We start from the raw sequence: 22,912 nt of genomic DNA, 5'->3' as shown, positions 1-22,912 counted from the left end.
GAATATGTGACAACTTGATTGAATTGATCATTTCAGTTATACCCTTGAAGTTTGCATTTTAGTTACATCGTATATTCTATTAGACATGTCTTATTTTTTGATATATAATAGCATTTAGTCATTCTTTGAAGTTCAGTAAGGAAGTGAATGTTTCTAAACTATGATGTTTTTAATAGATACAGTAAAATTTTAAATAATACATTTACTTAAAGTTTTAAGGAACTTAGTGTGGGTGGGGAGCGGGAGCGGGAGTGGGAGAGGGAGAGGGAGAGGAGGTCAGGCAGAGAGTCTTTATTCTTTCAGTTAGGAAAGCCCTGGTGAAGAAAAAAAGCAACAGATGTTTCTTCTGTTACAATTGAGGTTGTTTCATTCAAAACTCAGAGTAGCTGGAATGGAGAGAGGAGGTCATAAATCTGATTTAATCAGTGAATAAGTAAAATTTAGTCATTTAAAATTTATTATTTTATATTCAGGAATTGAAAGTCATAGAGTAACAAAATGAGTAACATACCCAATATTTAAAAAAAACTTTAAATATTGCCTGTAGCCTGTATAATTAATGAAAATGTGAGAAAATTAATTCTGTTGAACTTCACTTAAGGAAAAAAATTGATAATTAAATCATATAGACCATTTTTTTAAAGCCTAAGCCATCTAAAATATAGAGGAAACACTTAGTTGCAAAAGTTTATCACTAGACGATAGGTACAAAATCTCAAAATGAAAATAAAATGTGAAACATCAGTTACATATGTTGATAGATCATTTCATCTTCTGTGAGAAGCTGAGGCTTATTCCTAAGACCTTTGAATAAGAAATATGGGAGTAATATTTTGGGTTTAATTGAAATGATATGTTGCAGTTTGCTTCTAAAAAGAAAGATAATAAGCTTGGATTGGTTGCTAATGGAAAGAGGAGAATGTTTATCTGCTGAAAAGAGTAGGAATGAAGAGTGTGGAAGCATTATGCGTGTAATGAGAGCAGTCAAAATTTTGAAAAACAGTTTTTGAATTTTTGGAATTCATAATGAGGAAAGTGAAAACCTTTCCGTTTACAAGTAACACAAAGAAGTCCTATGCTGTTGTATAATGTGCGTATATACACATTACAACTTTATTCATTTCTTAAGTTTGCTCTTGAAAAATCAGTGCTGAGCACCAGCTCTTTCACATATGAGGCACTTATTCGATATTTGCCATAACCTACACTGGAAAATTTGTAGTAATTTACAGTAGCCAATAAAGTTTTTGAGCTATAGTTTAAAATTTGCATACGGATTAATTATTATACAGTTTTCTAAATAATTAGCCTAAGGAGAGAGAAGACTGGAAAAGATATCAACATTCAAGCAGATTATTAAAAATTCCTCTTGCTGTTAGCTAAGATCTGTGGGCTTACCTGAAGATTGTTTTTTTGTTGTTTTTTTTTGTTTTTTTGAGACGGAATCTCGCTGTAAGCTCTGCCTCCCAGATTCACGACATTCTCCTGCCTCAGCCTCCCCAGTAGCTGGGACTACAGGCGTCCACCACCACGCTCGGCTAATTTTTTGTATTTTTAGTAGAGATGGGGTTTCATCATGTTAGCCAGGATGGTCTTAATCTCCTGACCTCGAGATCTGCCCACCTCGGCCTCCCAGAGTGCTGGGATTACGGGCGTGAGCCGGCCAGAAGATTTTCTTTTCTTCAAATAATGATGACCAAATTTAGAGATTTTGAAGTTTGTTTGTTTGTTTGTTTGTTTTTTGAGATGGAGTTTCGCTCTTGCTGCCCAGGCTGGAGTGCAATGGTGTGATCTCGGCTCACTGCAACCTCTGCCTCCCGGGTTCAAGCGATTCTCCTTCCTCAGTCCCCCAAGTAGCTGGGATTACAGGCATGCGCCCACACGCCCGGCCTTTGAAGTTTATTGAATCATTATTTCAATTAAGATTCAGATTCTAAAACTTATCTATGTACATTTTGCTTATCTTAAGGAATAGCAACATGTAATGGTTGAATTTTTTTCTCTCTAAAATAAGTAAAACAATTTACGTGGACTTTAAAATGGATTTACAAACTGTAGATTTGCCTAAAGAACTTTTTTTACAATTCTGATCAAAGAACAGAAATTTTGATGGAATAGACAGCCTTAAAAAAAAGTTGGTCACTCCACATGTAATACATAACTGTGACAGCATCATAGATTGTGATTATAAAAAATGTGTATCACTTACAATTATAAATGTAGGCATGACAATAAGATACTTAACAAGGAAATCAGTATCAGCAACAGCAACAAGGACATGGTTTGGACTCCTAGCCCTTCAAATTGAGAAATGAAGAACAAAATCAGTTGAATTATTTTAAGATGAATTCCCACTGCCTCTGTATGTGTAAATTATCTTGGAATTATTGAATGTGTGGTCAAATTATGGTTGAGAAGAGCACATTAGTTTTAGCATATATGGAGTATAGAACATAGTATAATTTTCTATTATATTGTAGATTTATACTCTATATATGAGAAACCAAACCATTCAAGTTTGTTACCTGGAAATTGATTGGGAGTGTCTGAAGGAAAAAACAAACAAAAACTTTCCTAATTCATCTGCCATTTAGAGGTAATTCCTTAATTGTCTTTAATTTTTAATAAATACTTCCAGTCATAATCAATTTAAAGATTAAATTAAATCTTTTTTTTTTTTCTTTGAGACAGAGTCTCACTGTTGTCGCCCGGGCTGGGTGCAGTGGTGCAATCTCAGCTCACTGCAACCTCTGCTTCCCGGGTTCAAGCAGTTCTCCTGCCTCAGCCTCCCAAGTAGCTGAGATTATAGGCGTCCGCCACCACACCCAGCTAATTTTTGTATTTTTAGTAGAAACGGGGTTTCACCATGTTGGCCAGGCTGGTCTTGAACTCCTGACCTCAGGTGATCCTCCAGCCTCGACCTCCCAAAGTGCTGGGATTACAGGCATGAGCCATCGCACCCGGTCTTAAATTAAATCTTTAAGATGTATACTGAAAGAAGACTTCAGGAGTGAAGTACCTGTGGTTCTTGCTTTATGTATGAACTCTTTAGCACAAAACTGAGGTATTAGAGGAACCTGAGCCTTACCTATTTATTGTAACCCGATTCAGAATACCCAGAGAGGTCAATGATTTAGCCTTTTTTTTCTGCCTTACATATATGTATGCAACTAGAAGTAACAGCCACCTTGAAATTTCTCATCTCTGGAGTGGAGTAAAAGGGGAGATGCGCCTGATGCATATATTTCTCTGAAGAGAAAACCTTTTACATTGTTTAGGAGCAGGTAGACCAGTATGAGTATAGTGCTTTGAGTATATTATGAATTAACTATGTTTTGTGAACTGATCCAGGAACCTGTCATGTAATTATGTTGTTTCTTTCTACCAAGTTTCAAGAAACCAATTTTCAAATGAATTTTTACATGGTAACTCTTAAGCTGGAGACTATCAACCGGGGACTTTGGTTTTGGCACTTTCCTCACTTGTAGTGAAAATTTGGCAACTCTTGGCAATTTCTCTGACAGAACAATGAACAGACCACTAAGTTAATACTTACTGTGTGCCAGGTAGACATAGTAGAACTTATTTATAAAAGTTTTCAAAAATCTTTTAATGGGCTGGGCATGGTGGCACATGCCTGTAATCCCAGCACCTGGAGAGGCCGAGGTAGGCAGATCACTTTAACTCAGGAGTTCAAGACCAGCCTGGGCACATGGCAAAATCCTGTCTCTACAAAAAATACAAAAATTAACTGGGCATGGTGGCACGCAACTGTGGTCCCAGCTACTCGGGAGAATGAGGTGGGAGGATCCCTTGAGCCCAGGTCAAGGCTGCAGTGAGCAGAGATCATGCCACTGCATTCCAGCCTAGGCAACAGAGCAAGACCCTGTCTCAAAAAAAATTTAAAAATCTTTAATGGATAAATTTTTAATACAAAGAGATTTTGTTGACATTGATGTCTAACTTTAAGATTTCTTGCATTTCACAATGTGATTTAAATGTAGCTTCAGTAATAGACCTCAAGTAGAATATATTGTTGAAATTATAATATCAATAACTTACTGCAGTTTTGAATGAGCTACTTAGTGCATGGTATTATAAAACAACGATCCCCTCTTTTATTTGCTAAGGAGAAGAACTGCTTTGGAACTCTGAATTCATGGGTGGTCCTTGCTCCCTTTGAATTTGTATCCTAAAGTTTTACATTTATTTTAAGAACCCCCCTGGCCAGGCGTGGTGGTTCACGCCTGTAATCCCAGCACATTGGGAGGCTGGGGCAGGTGGATCACTTGAGGTCAGGAGTTCGAGACCAGCCTGGACAACATGGCAAAACCCTGTCTCTACTAAAAATACACACACACACACACAAAAGCCAGGTGTGGTGGCACATGCCCATAATCCCAGCTACTCAGGAGGCTGAGACATGAGATTTGCTTGAACTCGGGAGGTGGAGGTTACAGTGAGCCGAGATCGCGCCACTGCACTCCAGCCTAGGTGACACATCAAGACTCTATCTCAAATAAATAAAAAAACTTATTTTAAAAACCCAACTTTTTTTTCTTTTTTTCTTTTTTTTTTTTTTGAGACGGACTCTCACTCTGTTGCCAGGCTGGAGTGCAGTGGCACGATCTTGGCTTACTGCAACCTCCGCCTCCCGGGTTCAAGCAATTCTCCTGCCTAGCTGGGACTACAGGCGCATGCCACTGCGCCCAGCTAATTTTTGTATTTTTACTAGAGACGGGGTTTCACCATGTTGGCCAGGCTAGTCTCAAACTCCTGACTTCGTAATCCGCCCACCTTGGCCTCCCAAAGTGCTGGGATTCAGGCATGAACCACCTGTGCCCGGCCCAGGAACCCAGCTTTTTAATTCAAAGTCTGTCTGCAGTCATGGGCACCTCTTATAAATATTAGAAAAATATCTCACTTAACTGTAAATTTAAAAGGATTTATCTGTTACCCCTGTCTGGCTACCCTCTCAGAGGGACTGTGAGCTTCTTCATGAGCGTAATTTCCAGTGAAGTACTCTTGGGTATTTGAGTACTCATAAATTCTGATCCTTGTGGTTGCACTCAGCTGCCTTGATCAACTCTAGCCATTCAGTGGCTGTTGGTATGAGATAAAATGTGCTGCTTTCTGTGCTTTCTCTTTTACTAGGCCTGTAAACAGTGTCTGTGTGCCATCTGGTGGGTGTATTGACTGTCGTGATGGTGCTAACAGTGGTGATTGAAAATGGGCTAAATAGTGAAAAAATATAACACTTAAGAACAAGAAACAGAAGAAATAAGGGTCACTCAGACTCTTTTAAAATGAGAATAGAGATAAGTTCAGTGTACTAGAGTCCACTTGCATTTCATTATTTCCTTAATTTGAACAGAGTCTTACCAGACCATAAGAATCATCTGAGGCACTTAAAAATACAAATTCTCCACCTAATTTTTGAATCTTTAGGTGTCCATTGGAGCTCAGGAGTGTGTGTTTTGAATAAGAGACACCTCTCTTCCCTTTGTAGTGAATCTTGTGATCACTCATATTTGGGAAGAACTGCCGGGAAGGATTGGGAGGATCAAGTTGTTTGAGGACATATAGTAAACTTCCTCAATTATTAATCAGAAGATACATTTCAAAACTAGGAAATTTTAGTTGAGCAGGTGGAAGAAAAATGAGAAATTGAACAATTAAAAAGTTTCCTTGACTGAATATGCTAACAGAAAAAAGATTTCAAAAGGACATGTTTTAACTAAAGATAAAGAAGCCAATGAAAAACCAGCAGCATCAAACCTACAGATGAGACAAATGTTTTTGGGTGAACACTTAAAAAATTATTGAAGGAGAAGGGCCCTGCAAGTGACCCTAGTGATTTCTAAGATCTTTTAGGTTTGATGAACTAAATGAAACCAATTATAATATTCCAGATACCAGAGCTTGAATTGAGGAGTTTGCTTAAGCAATGAAGAGATACTGTTTAAATCTTGACATGTGGTAAGATGGAGACAAAAAAATGTTTTTCTCCTTTCAAATTTAAGAATTTAGGGCATTTATGGTTCTAGATACAAGAAAAGGAGGGAGCTAGCTAATCATTTTTAAAAGTGTCCCCTAAGTGAAAATGTTCAACAAAGCCAAGAGAACAGATTTGATCTTCTAGGGAAAGTATGTAGGTAAGACTGACATATAAGATTTATTCATTTAGAAATATGACCATAGAGCTATAAATACACTTATTATTATGGCCATTTCAAGGATCCTTTGGAAAGATTCTGGTTAGGTGATCCATTTGGGTGAATCCTGAATGTTCTCTATGTTCTGGCAGCTGCAGAAACATTCAGGCTTTTCCTTCCGTGTATGTGATATGTAGGAATGTGCGTGTCAGATTTTCTGTCCTTATCTTTGCACAATGGGATGCCTGATCTCCATTTAGAACCAAATAGAAAGAGGAAGGTTCCAGAGGTCAGTTTAACCATTATACTTTGGAGATATTATGAACTTTTTTATCTTCTCTTTGTCACCCATCCCAATTATAGTGATGTTGAGGTCATTCAGTTAAAAAGTTTTGTAATAGTGATTACCTTTGTATTTAATCTTAGTGACTTTTGGCGAACATGGTTCAGTCAAATGCATCAAAATAAAACATAACAGTGGTGTAATATGCATGTGCAGATAGGTAATACTACTTAGTAAATAAAATGAAAACTTTTTTTTTTTTTGAGACAGGGTCTTGCTTTGTCACCCAGATGGGAGTGCAGTGGCATGAACACAGCTCACTGCAACCTCGACTTCCTGGGCTCAGGAGATCCTCTTACCTCAGCCTCCCATATAGCTGGGACCATAAGTGTGTGTCACTACACCTGGGTAATTTTATTATTTTTTTGTAGAGATGAGGCCTTACTATGTTGCCCAGGCTGGTCTTGAATTCCTGGACTCAAGCAATCCTCCTGCCTCAGCCTCCCAAAGTGCTGGGACTATAGGCATGAGCCATCACACCTGGCCTGAAAACTTTTTTTTTTTTTTTTTTAAGAAAAAGGTATATGAGTATATTTAAACATAAAAATGAAGGAAGTCAGAGTAACTGCAAAGTTTGTTTTTATTTCATTTACATAGATGATGCTGTTGACCTACAGAGCCTGAGTTACTTTCTTCCTCTTTCTTCCCCCCCACCCCGAGATGGAGTCTTGCTCTGTTGCCCAGGCTGGAGTGCAGTGGCACCATCTCGGCTCACTGCAACCTCCACTTCCCGAGTGCAAGCAATTCTCCTGCCTCAGCCACCCAAGCAGCTGGGATTACAGGTGCACACAACCACTTCTGGCTAATTTTTTGTATTTTTAGTAGAGACAGGGTTTCACCATGTTGGCCAGGCTGGTCTCGAACTCTTGACCTCCTTATTCGCCCACCTTGGCCTCCCAAAGTTCTGGGATTACAGACGTGAGCCACCGTCCCTGGCCCAAGAGTTATTTTTGAAATACACGTGATAGATATCCCCTGAGTCATCCATATCCTTTCTCCCTGTCTACTTTGTTTTCAGTGGCATATATTGCTTTCTAGATGGCTGGCTAAAATTAGAAATACAGTCTTAAGGTTGTGAAATCATTTCTCTTTGCAAAACAAATTGCCCATTCTAGAATTGACCTGTGACTTGACCTCTTCAGTACTGTATTTGAAGCTAATTGATAGTCTTTTACAGTAGTTATTAACAGATAGTTAAAAGGTAGTACAGGAAGGAAAGAAATGCTCTGATACTACTTTCTTTTCTGACTCAGCTTATTCTTTTGTGGAACTGTTAATCATGAATGAAACAAAACCATGGGGAACTGACATATGAAGAGGCAGATCAGTGGAGCAGAATAGAAAATCAATAAATTGACCCAAATAAGTAAACTCAAGGTTGCATTTCATATCAGCATGGAGGAGAGTGAGTGGATTATTCATTAAAAGTGGCTAACTTGGGGGGAAAACCTTGGATCTGTGACTTCTTGTATCAGATAAATTCCAGGTGGGTCAAAGATTTATAATTTAAAATGAAGGCTTTAAAATTGTATAAGAAAACATGGGGGGTGTTTAATATAATCTTAGTATACATTCTAACTGCTGATAATTAATTTTTAAGAACAGCATATCCAACTGGAAATATAAAACCTGTACGATAAGTAAAATGCAGCATGTTTAAAGTGCATGTATAAAGTGCACTTCCAGGGAGCAAAGGTAAATTTAGGAAAACCCGGGCAATTAGTCTCACTTCCTTCATTTTTATATTTAAACACACACAGGCCTTTTTAAGTTTGACACAAAAGTCATTAAAAAATTACAAAATTGACTACATTCTTAAAAATGTGCAAATAGGCCGGGTGCAGTGGCTCACGCCTATAATCCCAGCACTTTGGGAGGCCGAGGTGGGCGGATTACCTGAGGTCAGGAGTTCAAGATCAGCCTGGGCAAACGGTGAAACCCCATCTCTACTAAAAATACAAAATTAGCTGGGCATGGTGACACATGCCTGTAATCCCAGCTACTCAGGAGGCTGAGGCAGGAGAATCCATTGAACCTGGGAGGCGGAGGATGCGGTGAGCTGAGATCGTGCCATTGCACTCCAGCCTGGGCAACAAGAGTAAATCTCTGTCTCACCAAAACAAAAAACAAAAGAAAAAAAATGTGCAAAGAATAATATATAAAAGCAAACACTGTTCAATTGGGGGAAATATTTGCAGCAAGTATAATAGAATAAACGCATTTCTTCAATATTTAAAGACGTTCTACCAAAAAAAAAAAAAAAAAACTCACCAAAAACCAATGGGCGGACATAATTTTCAGGAAGGAACATTTACATAACTTTTAAACAAAAGATGCTCAGTGTTTAGCCATACTCATAACAATATATTAAAACCAAAATAAGACCAAAATGAGTTACTATACTTAATTTTAAATGTAAAAGTTGTCAAAGAAAATAAAATTTAAAAACACATTGCCTGGGCACAGTGGCTCACACCTATAGTCCCACTTTGGGAGGCCAAGGTGGGAGGATTGCTTGAGCCCAGGAGTTCAAGAATAGCCTGGGCAACATGGCGAGACCCTGTCTCTACAAAAAACTTAAAAATTAGCTGGATGTGGTGGCGTACTCAGGAGGCTGAGTGGGGAGGATGGCTTGAACCCTGGAGTTTGAGGCTGCAGTGAGCTGTGATTGTTCCACTGCACTCCAGCCTGGGTGACAGAAGGAAACCCCGTCTCTAAAAAAATAAAAAACAGTAGATTAATGAGGATATATGTAAATGGACACTTTCATGCATTTCTAAAGGGAGAAATACACAGTTGATACAAATAATGTGGGTAAAGAAATATGTATAGTCATTGCAGTAGTATATGTAATACTAAAATTTTCCATTACTCAGGAGCTCAATAAATAGACTGCTGGAGCCGTAAAAGGGAATACTATGTAGCTAATAAAATAAACATTGAGGCCTGGCACGGCGGCTCACGCCTGTAATCCTAGCACTTTGGGAGGGCAAGGCGGGCAGATCACCTGAGGTCAGGAGTTCGAGACCAGCCTGGCCAGCATGACGAGATCCCCCCATCTCTACTGAAAGTACAAAAATTAGCCAAGCGTGGTGATGGGTGCCTGTAAACCCAGCTCTTCAGGAGGCTGAAGCAGGAGAATCGCCTGAACCCAGGAGGCGGAGGTTGCAGTAAACCAAGATCGTGCCACTGCACTCCAGCCTGGACGACAAGAGCGGGACTCCATCTCATAAATAAATACATACATACATAAACAAACAAATAAATAAAATACTGAGGCAACACTACATCTACAGATATGGAAAGACATCTGAGATGGATATAAAAGCAACACTCAGACTGATAGAAAAAAAGGATATTTTTTGGCTGGCTGCGGTGGCTCATGCCTGTAATCCCAGCACTTTGGGAGGCTGAGGCGGGTGGATCACAAGGTCAGGAGTTTGAAACCCGCCTGACCAACATGGTGAAACCCCGTCTCTACTACAAATACAAAAATTAGCCAGGCATGGTGGCATGTGCTTGTAATCCCAGCTACTCAGGAGGCTGAGACAGGAGAATCGCGTGAACCCTACAGGCAGAGGTTGCAGTGAGCCAAGATCATGCTACTGCACTCCAGCCTAGGCGACAGAGCGAGACTCCATCTCAAAAAAAAAAAAAAAAGAATATTTTTGCATATGTGTTCGTATATGCCTAGGATATTTTTGGAAACTTAGCTATAAACTGGCACCACAGCTGTCACTAAGGAAGGGAATATTTTGGTGGTGATTCGGGATGGCAGGAGACTCAGTTTTCACTGTACACTCTAGTTTTATGAATTTGTATATATGCTTCCATGTAGACATTCATGTACTTACCAATTTATTCATCCAACAAATATTAAGCTCTGCTGTATGCTAGTGTTGGAGACACCTAGCTGGAGCAATGAATGAGATGACAAAGCCCCTATTGTTGTAGAACTTAACATTCTGAGAGTGACAAGACAGATACTAATTATATAAGTAAATATAAATATGTAATGTGTCATATAGAGATAAGTACTATGGTGGAAAAATAAAGTATACTAAATTAGGAAGTGCTGATATAGGGTGGTAGATATCTCTGCTGCCGTGTCGACTTAGCAGACTTGAAGGAAACGGGAATAAGACACGTAGGATATCTGGGGGAGGATTACAGGCAGAGGAGACTTGAAGGACAAAAGGCCATGAAGTAGAAATTTGGTTGGCATGGATTGAAGAACAGCAAAGAGGTCAGTGTGAATGCAGAGGAATGAAGTATGGAGAGATTGACAGGTGACAAGGTCAGAAAGAGGACTGCAGATGATATAGGGCTTTGTAAACCCTCATTAAGGACTCAAGCTAACTGAGATGTGATGCCAGTTGGAGAGTTTTGAAGAGGACTCCTCCATGTAGTGGGATCACTCTGACTGCTGTGTGGAGGATAAACCAGTTGGGTTTCCTAGTATAATGTAATCCACTTATGTAATTGCAAATTTTCTAGTAGCAATATTTTAATACTATGAAGAAACAGGTGAAATTTATTTTAATGATGGATTTTATTGAACCTGAACATTTATCAAAACATTATACAAACATTACCATCTGGCCAGGTGTGGTGGCTCATGCCTGTAATCCCAGCACTTAGGGATGCCAAGGCACGTGGATCACTTGAGGTCAGGAGTTCAAGACCAGCCTGGCCAACATGGCAAAACCGCATCTCTACTAAAAATACAAAAAAATTAGCCAGGTGTGCTGGCAGGCACCAGTAGTTCCAGCTACTCAGGAGGCTGAGGCAGAATAATTGCTTGAACCCAGGAGGTGGAGGTTGCAGTGAGCCGAGATTACACCACTGCACTTCAGCCTGGGTGACAGAGTGAGACTGTCTTAAAAAAAAAAAAAAATGTTGCCAGGCATGGTGGTTCACGCCTGTAATCCCAGCACTTTGGGAGGCCAAGTGGGTGGATCAAGAGATCAGGAGTTCGAGACCAGCCTGGCCAACATAGTGAAACCCCATCTCTACAAAACTTAGCTAGGTGTGGTGGCAGGCCCCTGTAATTCCAGCTACTCAGGAGGCTGAGGCAGGAGAATTGCTCAAACCCAGGAGATGGAGGTTGCAATGAGCTGAGATCGCACCACTATACTTCAGCCTGGGTGACAGAGCAAGACTCCATCTCTAAGGAAAAAATAAAAAAGTTAAAAACATTATCATCCAACATGTAATCAGTATAAACATTGTTAGTCAGATATTTTATAGTTTTTTTGTGCTAAGTTTTCAAAATCTGATGTGTATTTTATACCTAGAGCACATCTCAGTTTAGATGCTACATTTTCAACAATTGAAGTGAAATATAGCCCTACCAAAATGATAAAGTTGTGTTTAATGGGAAAATACTTCATTTGCTTTAGTTCTTAAATACGTTAATTAAAATTAAATAAATTTAAAATCTAGGTCTAACCACATTTCAAGTGCTCAGTAGCCACCTGTGTCTAGTGACTACTGTATTAGAGAGCATGGAAATAGAGTTGTGGGGTAGGGTGGGCAGCAGCATGGAGCTGCGTCAGGAAGCTATTACAGTGATTGAAGCCAAGATGTTGGCCTGGACCAGAGTGATAGCAGAGGAGTAGGTGAGAAGTGGTTGTATTCAAGCTGTGTTTTAAAGATACAGCTTGCGGGATTTATGAATGGATTGAATGTAGGATATCAGAGAAAGTGAGATCTCAATAGTAATCTTTTCAGTCTGAGCAGTTGAAGAATAGAGTTTTCATTTACTGAGATGAAGAAGGAGGTTTCTGGGTGGGGTGGGGTTGGGTCATTCCAGAGTTAGATTTTGGGTATGTTAAGTTTGAGATACGTGTGAGACATCAAAATGGAGATATGAGAAGATAGTGGATATGTGAATCCAAAGTTCAAGGAATAGATTTAATCTGGAGAAATATACACGAGAGTCATCAGTGTATTTAAAGCCAGGAGACTAAGATGGGATCATCTCATGAGGAAGGGCTCACAGCCAAGAGATTGGAGGACCAAGCTAAGGGGCTCCCAAATGTTTAGAGAGAAGGAGCCAACAACTAAGGCTGAGAAGGAACGACCAGTAGGTTGGGAGGAGAACCAGGAGAAAATGGTGGCTTGGATGTCAAGTGGAGTTAGTGTTTCTAAAGAAGGTGTGATTTTAAAAAATGTCAAGAGTAGATGGAAGGTTAAAGTAAATGGAAGGCCAAGAATTTCAGTGGAATTGTGGGGGGAAATTGAGAAGAGAGGGTTCAAAAGAAACTGAGATGTGGAGGAAGTGGAAACAGCAAATGCTGGCAGATTTTGTGAGTAGTTTTGCTGTAGAGGGCAACAAATTAGTTGGTAACTGGAGGACTGTGGATGGTCAAGAAAAGTTGGTTTTTTGTTTTTTAGATGGAAGAAATTATGCATGTTTATGTGCTGATGAGAATGATCTGGCAGAGAGGGAAAGATTGTGATGATGCAGGAGACTGACTTAAAAGGGACACTAGCTGAAGGCATGTTTTTTAGACAAGAAGTTTTAAGGGCCAGTTGAGGTGACAGAAGAAGAAAAGCAAGAGGATGGTATAATCTATAGTTAGCATCTTACTAATTAATATGAACTTGCCCAAGTTACATTTTTCCATCATTTTATTAAGGTATAATTTACATACAGTAGAATCACCCCTTTTAGCCTAGCGTTCTGGGACTTCAGCAAACACATACACCACCACAGTCTAGGTCATTTTAACTTATTAATGCTGGGTGTGGTGGCTCATGCCTGGAATCCCAGTGCTTTGGCGAGGTGGGAGGATCGCTTGAGCTCAAGAGTTTGAGACCAGCCCGGGCAATATAGTGAGACCCCCTCCCTACAAAAAATAAAAATAAAAAAAATAGCTGGGCATGGTGGTGCACACCAATTGTTCCAGCTTATTGGAAAGCTGAGGCAGGAGGATAACTTGAGCCAGGAGTTTGAGGCTGCAGTGAGCTGTGATAGTGCCACTGCTCTCCAGGCTGAATGACAGAGCAAGATCCTGTCTCAAAACAAACAAACCAAAAACTTTTATTTTGGGCTATAGGTTAGTTTGTCCTGGGAAGTTGGACCCTGTATATATGGGATATACCATTGCTTCTAATTTAAGAGATTTATAAACCCACAAAAAATATGTATTTCTTATAGTAAGTTACCAGTTTGGTTCTTGTAGGAGGATGTGATGTAGGCTTGGGTGAAGAAGGTTTTTCCTAAAGCTAATTCAAGCAAAAAAAAAATTTTTTTCAGAAAGTCTATGCCATGAACAAAAAAATTATATTAGCATCATATAGACAAACCACAATTATGTAACTGGATTTTTCATTTTAATTGGACATATTGAAGGTGATTAATTGTAACTGGAACCCCCTAAAGAATTATAGTGGGAAAAAAAATCTGTGGTGTTTAGACAATTCTAGTGGAAAACAAAAATATTTCAATTACTCAATATATTGAAATAATATTTGAGCCAAAATCTTGTGCCTGTGCCAAGATCTGGCATAAGTTTTTAGTTCTGTTTCTTAGCCACTTCTCTAGGTGATTGATCTCATTTAGTTAATTGAGGGAATTGCCAGAACCAAAATCCAGGCAACTTTAAAAATCGTTGTTTTTAATACACTGAGTCCCAGGAATCGGCTTCTGGACAGTGTCGAGCTCCTATTGCCAAGGAGCTATGAATTTAGGCCACGCCCTTAGGAAAAACTGTTTAGACTTTACTTCTCTCAGCCTGGCTGAAATTTTGGTTGACTGAATCTTTATAATCTATTTAAAGGTGTCCTTTTGAGTCAAAAACATACATATATATATATATATATATTTCTGCTGCTGAACTTAGCTGATTTGATGGAAGTAAGTTTTGTCTAAACATGTGGCTTTTATTTCTGGATATTACAATTATTGGAATTCTAATGGAATCCTTTTAACTATTTTTAAAGCAAATTTCATTTTTACTACTTATAAGACAATCATTTCTAGATCTTCAACTTGTTTTAGTAGCTATGGCTGATTCATTCTCTCTCTCTTTTTCAGAATGACAGTAACTTTTATTTTTATTTATTTATTTATTTTTAAGACGGAGTCTCGCTCTGTCACCCAGGCTGGAGTGCAGTGGTGCGATCTTGGCTCACTGCAACCTCCGCCTCCCGGCTTCAAGTGATTCTCCTGCCTCAGCCTCCTAAGTAGCTGGGATTACAGACGTGCGCCACCATACCTGGCTAATTTTTGTATCTTTAGTAGAGATGGGGTTTCACCATGTTGATCAGGCTGATCTCAAACTCCTGGCCTCATGATGCTCCTGCCTCGGCCTCCCAAAGTGCTGGGATTACAAGCGTGAGCCACCGCGCCTGGCAACAGTAGCTTTTAAAATTATAAAACAAGTGCATGCATGTTCATAAAATGTTTTTTTCAAATAATAAAAAGTATAAAACAAATGCTTCCTCCATGCTACTCATCAGAGCTAACCACTATTAAATTTGTAGTTTCTCTTGGCAGACTTTTTATGAATATATAAAAATATATGAAAAATATATGTATATGTAGTTTTTCAGGTAAACGTAATCGTGTTCTCTTATAATAGGACATTTTTCCATGGCAATACGTGCTTGTATTTTTAGGTACTAAAATTCCATCATACACATGTACCAAAAGATGTTAAACACTTAAATTGTTTGTAGGTCTTTGCTTTTCGCCACAATGCTCCAATCCCAGGACATGTAGAATTGTTCTTATCTGCCTAGTTTATTAGAGTGTATTTCCACCAGAGGAATTGCTAGTCAGAGGGTATGCCCATTGTCAATCATGATGTCACAGAAGCCAGACATTAGCTTGCCGCTTAGGCAACAGAGGGTATTTGTTGAGATGGAAAAAAACTTTAAAATGTGTAGAATTATAGGCCGAGCATGGTGGCTCACGCCTATGATCCCTGCACTTTGGGAGGCCGAGGCAGGTGGGTCACGAGGTCAGGAGATGGAGACCGTCCTGGCTAATACAGTGAAACCCCGTCTCTACTAAAAATACAAAAAATTAGCCGGGTGTGGTGGTGGGCGCCTGTAGTCCCAGCTACTTGGGAGGCTGAGGCAGGAGAATGGTGTGAACCCGGGAGGCAAAGCTTGCAGTGAGCCAAGCTCACACCACTACACTCCAGCCTGGGTGACAAAGCAAGACTCCGTCTCAAAAAAAAAAAAAGAAAGAAAAGAAAAAAAGTGTAGAATTATTTTTAAAGCATTTATGTAAAATTTTGTATTCTAACAAGGGTCAGTTTATTCCTCTCTAATTAAAATCAACACATTGTCAGAACCTCCAGAAAGGCTCTACAGTGTTCCCTTCACTAACAGAGTGTGTTAGTCCCTTGAGTGCAGGGAACAGTGTTACTTGTTCACTGAATATCCTAATGCTTAGCCTTAGTTCTTGACATAGAATAGTAGGTGCCAAGTCAGTACTTTTAAAATGTGCCTGTTTTGCCACATCCTTACCAACTCAGTGCATTATCAGACTTGTTAATTTTTTATCAGTCTAGTATGCGAAAAGGTTTCCTTTTTTAAAAAGTTAGTTGTTTGTTTTTTGGTTTTTTTTTTTTTGAGACAGAGTCTTGCTCTGTCACCCAGGCTGGAGTGCATTGGCGCGATCTTGGCTCACTGCAACCTCCGCCTCCTGGGTTCAAGCGATTCTCTTGCCTCAGCCCCCCAAGTAGCTGGGATTACAGGCACACGCCACCATGCCCGGCTGATTTTTGTATTTTCAGTGGAGACGGGGTTTCACCATGTTGGCCAAGCTGGTCTCGAACTCTTAATCTCGTGATCCACCCACCTTGGCCTCCCAAAGTGCTGGGATTACAGGTGTGAGCCACCACACCCGGCCCAAAAGTTAGTTTTTTAATTATTAAAATCAAGCATCTTTTCATGTGATGACTGGCATCTGTATTTCTTCATATACCGGATTTATTTTTATATTGGAGTATTGCCTTTTTCTTATTTATAAGAGTAGGTTAAATAAACAAAAATTTTTAAGAATGGTAATCAAATGACCTGTGCCTTGCACATTTGTTTACCAGCCTGACATTTGTCTTCTAAGTATATTAAGTCTTGCTATAGAGAAAGTTTTGATTTTTAAGTAGTCAGATCCGTCAGTCTTTTCACTTAAGATATCTGAATTCTGTAACATGTTGAGGAGGGCCTTCCTCATTCCAGGATTATAAAAATATTATTATATTTTTTCTTCTAATACTTTTATAAAGTTTTAATTTTTATGTTTAAATATTTGATTTTTCTGAAATTTGTTTTTGTTCAATGTGAAAAATTGAAATCTAAAATTTCTTTTATCCAAATGGATAGTCTCTTGTCTCAACATTATTGGTTTGAAATACTACCTTTTTCATGTACAAAATTTTCATATATAGGTGAAATTATTTCTGGACCGTAATTTTTGTTTTGTCAATTTCTTTTTCTTTTTCTTTTCTTTTTTTTTTTTTTTTGAGACAGAGTCTTGCTCTGTTGCCCAGGCTGGAGTGCAGTGGCGCTATCTTGGCTCTCTGCAACCTCCACCTCCTCGGTTCAAGATTCTCATGCCTCAGCCTCCCAAGTAGCTGGGATTACAGGTGTGCACCACCATGCTCAGCTAATTTTTGTATTTTTAGTAGAGACAGGGTTTCGCCATGTTGGCCAGGCTGGTTTCGAACTCCTGACCTCAGGTGATCTGCCCTGCTTGGCTTCCCAAAGTGCTGGGATTACGGGCATGAGCCACCGTGCCCGGCCACATTTTGTTTTAAGAAAATCAGTTGCACAATTACAAGGTAGGGAAACTTTATTTGATAATACCAGTTCAGTCATGTTAAAAATAAAATAAACAAAGGACCTGCTGTTTAAATTGATTTCAAACTCAGGATGAGTTATGATCTTGGTTGGAAAAATAATAAGGGTTGTAATTAAACTGTATTGCAGGAAGTTTGGCATCCAGATTAGGAAACGTAATACTTTCAATCTTTGCTGATCAAACAGTTTTTATCATTTGTGCACCTGTTTTGTGCCAAGGACTAAACTAGATGCTAGGATACAAAGCTGAGAGACGTAGCCCATTTATAATAGAATTACAAGTCAGTAATAACAGGTTTTATGAGAAGCCAGAAGAGGAACATCCAGAACTTAGACCACAGGGGATGGGACAGCTTTTAAGAAGAAGGAGATGCATAGAGCAGAGGCTTTGGAGGTGGAGCTATCGGCTTCACTACTATGGGACCTTGTATTTAATCTCAATCTCAATTTCTTAATGTATAAAATAGGGTCACTAATAATCTATTTCACACTGTTGTCTGTCCTAAGCATCGATGAGGAAAAAATATACACACATACATACACACACATAAAATGTATATATATGTGTATACTTTTTTCCTCATCGATGCTTAGGACAACAGTGTGTATGTGTGCATATGTATGTGTATATATATATACACACTTTATATGTGTATGTATATATGTACATACATATACACACTTTATATGTGTATGTATATATGTACATACATATATGTATGTGTATATAGGAAACCTCTGGAACACTCTGGGGACATAATAATTGCTCTGAAAATGGTGTGGAATCCATCCATTTTGAAGTGCTAGTAGGTAGGAGTTGGCTCAGTAGAGAAGGGCCTTCTCAGCAGAAGGAAAGGTGTATACCAAAGCCAGGTGGTTGAATTGGGGCCTCTCTGGAAATGTAAAGTATTTAATCTGGTTGGATTGTGGGGTACATGTGGAGGGAGCAGCTGAAGATGAAACTGTGAAAGGAGGCAGGGGTGAGATCTCCACTGCGAGCTTTTGTGCCATGTTGAGGAGTCTGAGAGGCATTTAGGAAGTGTTGTGGAGTCCTTAAAAACGGTAATTAGGGGAGTGTTCAGAACAGTTTTGCCAATTGAAAGACTGGTTTGTTATAGATGCATGGAGTGGCTAGGAAAGCTGTTAGAGGTAGGATATCTACTAAGAGCCATGGTGCTCAGCCCTGGCTGCAGATTGGAACTGTCTGGAGAACATTTAATGGCCCGATGCCCAGGTTCACCCCAGATCAATTATATCAGCAGCTCTAGGATTGGAACCTAGGAATTGGTATTGTTCATTGTTCCCCAGGTGATTCCACTGGACAGCCAGTATTGTGAATCACTGAGTTAGAGGGTAATTGTATTCAAACCAGATATGAAGTTGCAAATTAAACGAGTGCCAGCAGCATAAAGCAGGGGTCCCCAACCGGCCACCAGGTACCAATCCGTGGCCTGTTAGGAGCTGGGCCACACAGCAGGAGGTGAGTGGCAGGCAGGCAAGCCAGTGAGTGAGCAAAGCTTTATCTGTATTTGCAGCCACTCCCCATCACTCGCATCACTGCCTGAGCTCCGCCTCCTGTCAGATCAGCAGCCGCATTAGATTATCATAGGAGCACAAACCCTATTGTGAAGTGTGCATGTGAGGGATCTAGGTTGCACACTCCTTATGAGAATCTAATGCCTGATGAACTATCTCCGATCACTCCCAGATGGGACTCTCTAGTAGCAGGAAAACAAGCCCAAGGCTCCCACTGATTCCGCATTGTGATTTGTATCACTAATTCATTATATACTACAATGTAATAATAATAGAAATAAAGTGCACAATAAATGTAATATTCTTGAATCATTGCAAAACCATACCTCCCTTCACCCCTGTCTGGAAAAACTGTCTTCCACGAAACCAGTTCCTGGTGCTAAAACGGTTGGGGACCACTAGCATAAAGGAACTAGAATAAGGAAATAACAAATATGGTGGTCAGTTGAATGAGGAGGGGATGGAGTGAAGATCTGAAGATCATTTCTAGATTAGATCACTGGGTGGATTCGATGATCGTATAAGAGCGCTCAGTCATATATGAAGAGTGAGAACAGGAAGGAGAAGCAGATTTGGGTACTAGGACTTGCTGAGTGGGTACAAGAAATAGAATTTGATTTTTATATGTAGAATTAGGGGGGAAATTAACTCTATAATGCCAAATGGGCAGAAAAACTGAAGGGAAAGGGCCAATGGAATAGTTGAAAATTCCGGAGACAGAGTAGATAATTGATGGGTGAGATCCCTGAAGAGGCAGAAAGTGCAGAGCAGAGATGAAAGAAGTCATTTAGGGCCAGGCGTAGTGGCTTACGCCTGCAATCCAGAACTTTGGGAGGCTGAGGCAGGTGGATTACCCAAGGTCAGGAGTTCGAGATCAGCCTGGCCAACATGGTGAAACCCCATCTTTACTAAAATACAAAAATTAGCCGGGCATGATGGCAGGTGCCTGGAATTCCAGCTACCCAGGAGGCTGAGATGGGAGAACCACTTGAACCTGGGAAGCGGAGGTTGCAGTGAGCCAAGATTGTGCCACTGAACTCCAGCCTGGGTGACAGAGCAAGACTCTCAAAAAAAAAAAAAAAAAAAAAAAAAAAAAAGAAAAAGTCATTTAGGCTGGGTGCCGTGGCTCAAGCCTTTAATCCCAGCACTTTGGGAAGCTAAGGGGGAGAACTGCTTGAAGCCCAGGAGTTTGAGACCAGGCTGGGCAACATGGCAAGACCCCATCTCTACAAAATAAAAAAGTTAGCCAGGTGTGGTGATGCATGCCTGTGGTATCAGCCACTTTTCTAGGCTGAGGTGGGAAGATCACTTGAGCCCCGGAGTTTGAGGCTGTAGTGACCTGTGATTGCATCACTGTCCTCTAGCCTGGGTGTCAGAGCGAGACCCCCATCTCAAAAAAAAAAAAAAATAGTAAGGGGATTAAAGAGTGTGGTCAAGTTTTGGAAGATGGGGGTCATCTGAGGAAGGCAACTAAGAAGGAAATGTCTTTGTTGTCCTACCCTTAAATGTTGCTTGTCTCCAGGGTTTTAGTGTTGGCCTTCTTTCACATACTTCCTGGATGATCTCCTTTGATATATTTTGTTACACTGTTATCTTCTAAGAGAAACATTGATAAGCTGAAGTTTGTTGGGGGAATTAAGTAGTTGATGTTATAGTTCAGAAAGTAATAGGTTGGCTTTTCCTTTTGGGGGGAATTTTCTTTGTAGCAGTTTGCTATGTTAATTTGAAATTTAAAATACTGAAATCACTTGAAAACACGGTACAGATCCCACTGTTTCTAGTATTAATAACTAGTTAGCACCATGTTTTTTCTCTAGTTATAAAACCCTAAAGCATTAGCAATTTGACAGTTTGAAAATATGTTAGCTTTTAGTCTCAATGTTTTATACTATAAAGAAATTTGAATAGTTATTTTACTTTTCATGTTATGTTTCATCAAGTATATTATTTGTTCTGTCATGTCTATTAAAGATCTCTTTCTCAATTCTGATATAAACTGTGATTTGCGTTACATATTCTCTAAAAATTTTTTCCTCTAAAAGACTAACTGAAAGTTTCGTAGTTAATTGTCAAATAATTGGAACTATTTATTTTATAGAGTTTCAGTAAAATATAAATAAGATTAGTTATGCAGCAAAATTAATTGTATTCCTTACAACAAAGCAGTCAGTAGTATGACTTTTCAGTAAGGTGTATTTTGTTCATAATATGCTTCCTAAGATAGTTATAAATTACCTCAACATAATGAATTAGGACCATGGGTGTATATAGCCAGAAAATGGCCTTGGTATTGCAGAGTACTAACTTAATGTTTTGGTATCATTTCAGGCAACATTTCATTTGTTGCATTTCCAGTTTCCAATACCAACTCACCTACGAAGATTTTACCAAAAACCTTAGGACCAATAAATGTGAATGTTGGACCCCAAATGGTAAGAAAATTATCAAATCTTAGAATCTAAAGCCAAGACTAATTTAAAGGATAATTGCATTAAATATGTTTGATCAGATATTCCAGTTAAACCAGACGCGGTAGGTGGCTCACGCCTGTAATCCCAACACTTTGGGAGGCCGAGGCAGGTGGATCACTTGAGCCCAGGAGTTCAAGACCAGCCTGGGCAACATGGTAAAACCCTGTCTCTACAAAAAACAGCTGGGCACTGTGGCGCATGCCTGAAGTCCCAGCTACTTGGAGGACTGAGGCGGGAGGATTGCTTGAGCCCAAGAGGTCAAGGCCACAGTGAGCCGTGTTTGCGCCACTGCACTCCTGCCTGGGTGATAAAGCAAGACCCTGTCTCAAAAAGAAAAAGAAAAAATTATAGTTAATTTCAGTTATCAGGTCACTTTTAAAAAACGTTCTGTTTTTATCTGAATGTATCTGGTCAAGTTTTGAGCTTGAGAAACATTGTGTGCTCTTTAATATTTAATTTTCACGTATTTGAATCTGTGGATTCTGGATGTGTAGTATTAAGTCTTTTGCTCTCTATGTGAGGTTTCTCTTGTATTTAATTGTTTAAATTGATTTGAAATGTATTATGCTTTATGTCTTCCTCCTTTTTTCTTTTTCTTATAAAATAACCTTTACTACTCTAAACTATGTATTCTCATATAAGTGGAATCTGTGACCCAACAGTTAATTTACATCTGGAGCTGTTAATTTAAAACTCCTTTCATTAAAGACTTTTGGGGAAAAAACAATATACCAATTTATTTTAATCTTTAGCAGTAGAAATAATGAATGAAAAATGGAAAACAACTGTTTCTCTAAAGACATTCATTAATTATGCTAGAGCATGAAGTGTGTAGCACTTACAGAAGACTTATTTATAAGCAAGGTTGCATTCCACTACTCTGAAACTATGTCTAAATGGCCTCACCCACCATTAGTAAAAGTACTCAAACATTTAAGCAATAACTCTTCGTTGCCGGTGTTTTCATCTTTTCATCTATAGAACAATAAGGATAAATTTTGCCCATAATGTACAACAGCACTGTGGACTATGTTAAATGCAAAGTTATTTAGACAAAAATATCTTTTAACATACTTAATGGTTTCAGAAAGTTTCTAAGACTTCAGGACACATTCTAGACATGATATTTTCCTTGGTTAGTTGAGGACTGTTTATCATCTGCAGAAATCAAGCTAAAGATACAACACAATTTACTGTAACTATGTGAAGAATGTAGTCTAGCTCCAAACCTCATAGAGATTTAAGCTCAAATAAGAGCCCTCATTTCAAGGTAGCTCAGGTTATATTTTCAGACATTTGCTAAGCATTTGCCCCTCCTCAGCCACTACTATAGGTGCAAATGAGATAAAGCACCTGATCTGCATTTTGAAATGTGATTATATAAGCACCAAAATTAAACATCCTCAAATTTTTATGAGTCTTGCCTTTACAGTACTCTTCTGTTTTGAGAGATTATTTTCTATTATTTTTTGTTTAATGTTGCTATACCCCAATGTGAATTTCTCCTTTGGAAGCATGTATAATTTTTCTCATTGTCAGTTTGAACTAATGTGCATTTTAGCCCTTACACAGTCCAGTTCTGTTAA

The 22,912-nt window shown here is 39.1% G+C and overlaps 1 protein-coding gene across 38 annotated transcripts in view; it reads left to right on the top strand.

The window, feature by feature from the left end:
* Positions 1-22,912, top strand: part of TFDP2 (transcription factor Dp-2) — a 205,487-nt gene that overhangs the window by 123,281 nt on the left and 59,294 nt on the right. For 37 of the 38 annotated variants that reach the window (XM_054552767.2, XM_054552766.2, XM_054552773.2 and 34 more), the window contains one exon: positions 21,184-21,287. In XM_054552767.2, the coding sequence (XP_054408742.1) occupies positions 21,184-21,287 (104 nt within the window). Of the gene's footprint in view, positions 1-2,479; positions 2,597-21,183; positions 21,288-22,912 lie in introns of those variants that run through there. The other variant, XM_054552787.2, reaches the window with a different exon arrangement.

Source organism: Pongo abelii, chromosome 2 (genome assembly GCF_028885655.2).
Source record: "Pongo abelii isolate AG06213 chromosome 2, NHGRI_mPonAbe1-v2.0_pri, whole genome shotgun sequence".
Classification (NCBI taxonomy): Eukaryota; Metazoa; Chordata; class Mammalia; order Primates; family Hominidae; genus Pongo; species Pongo abelii.
Note: the sequence above shows the minus strand (reverse complement) of the source record. Positions and strands in the feature narration are given on the sequence as shown.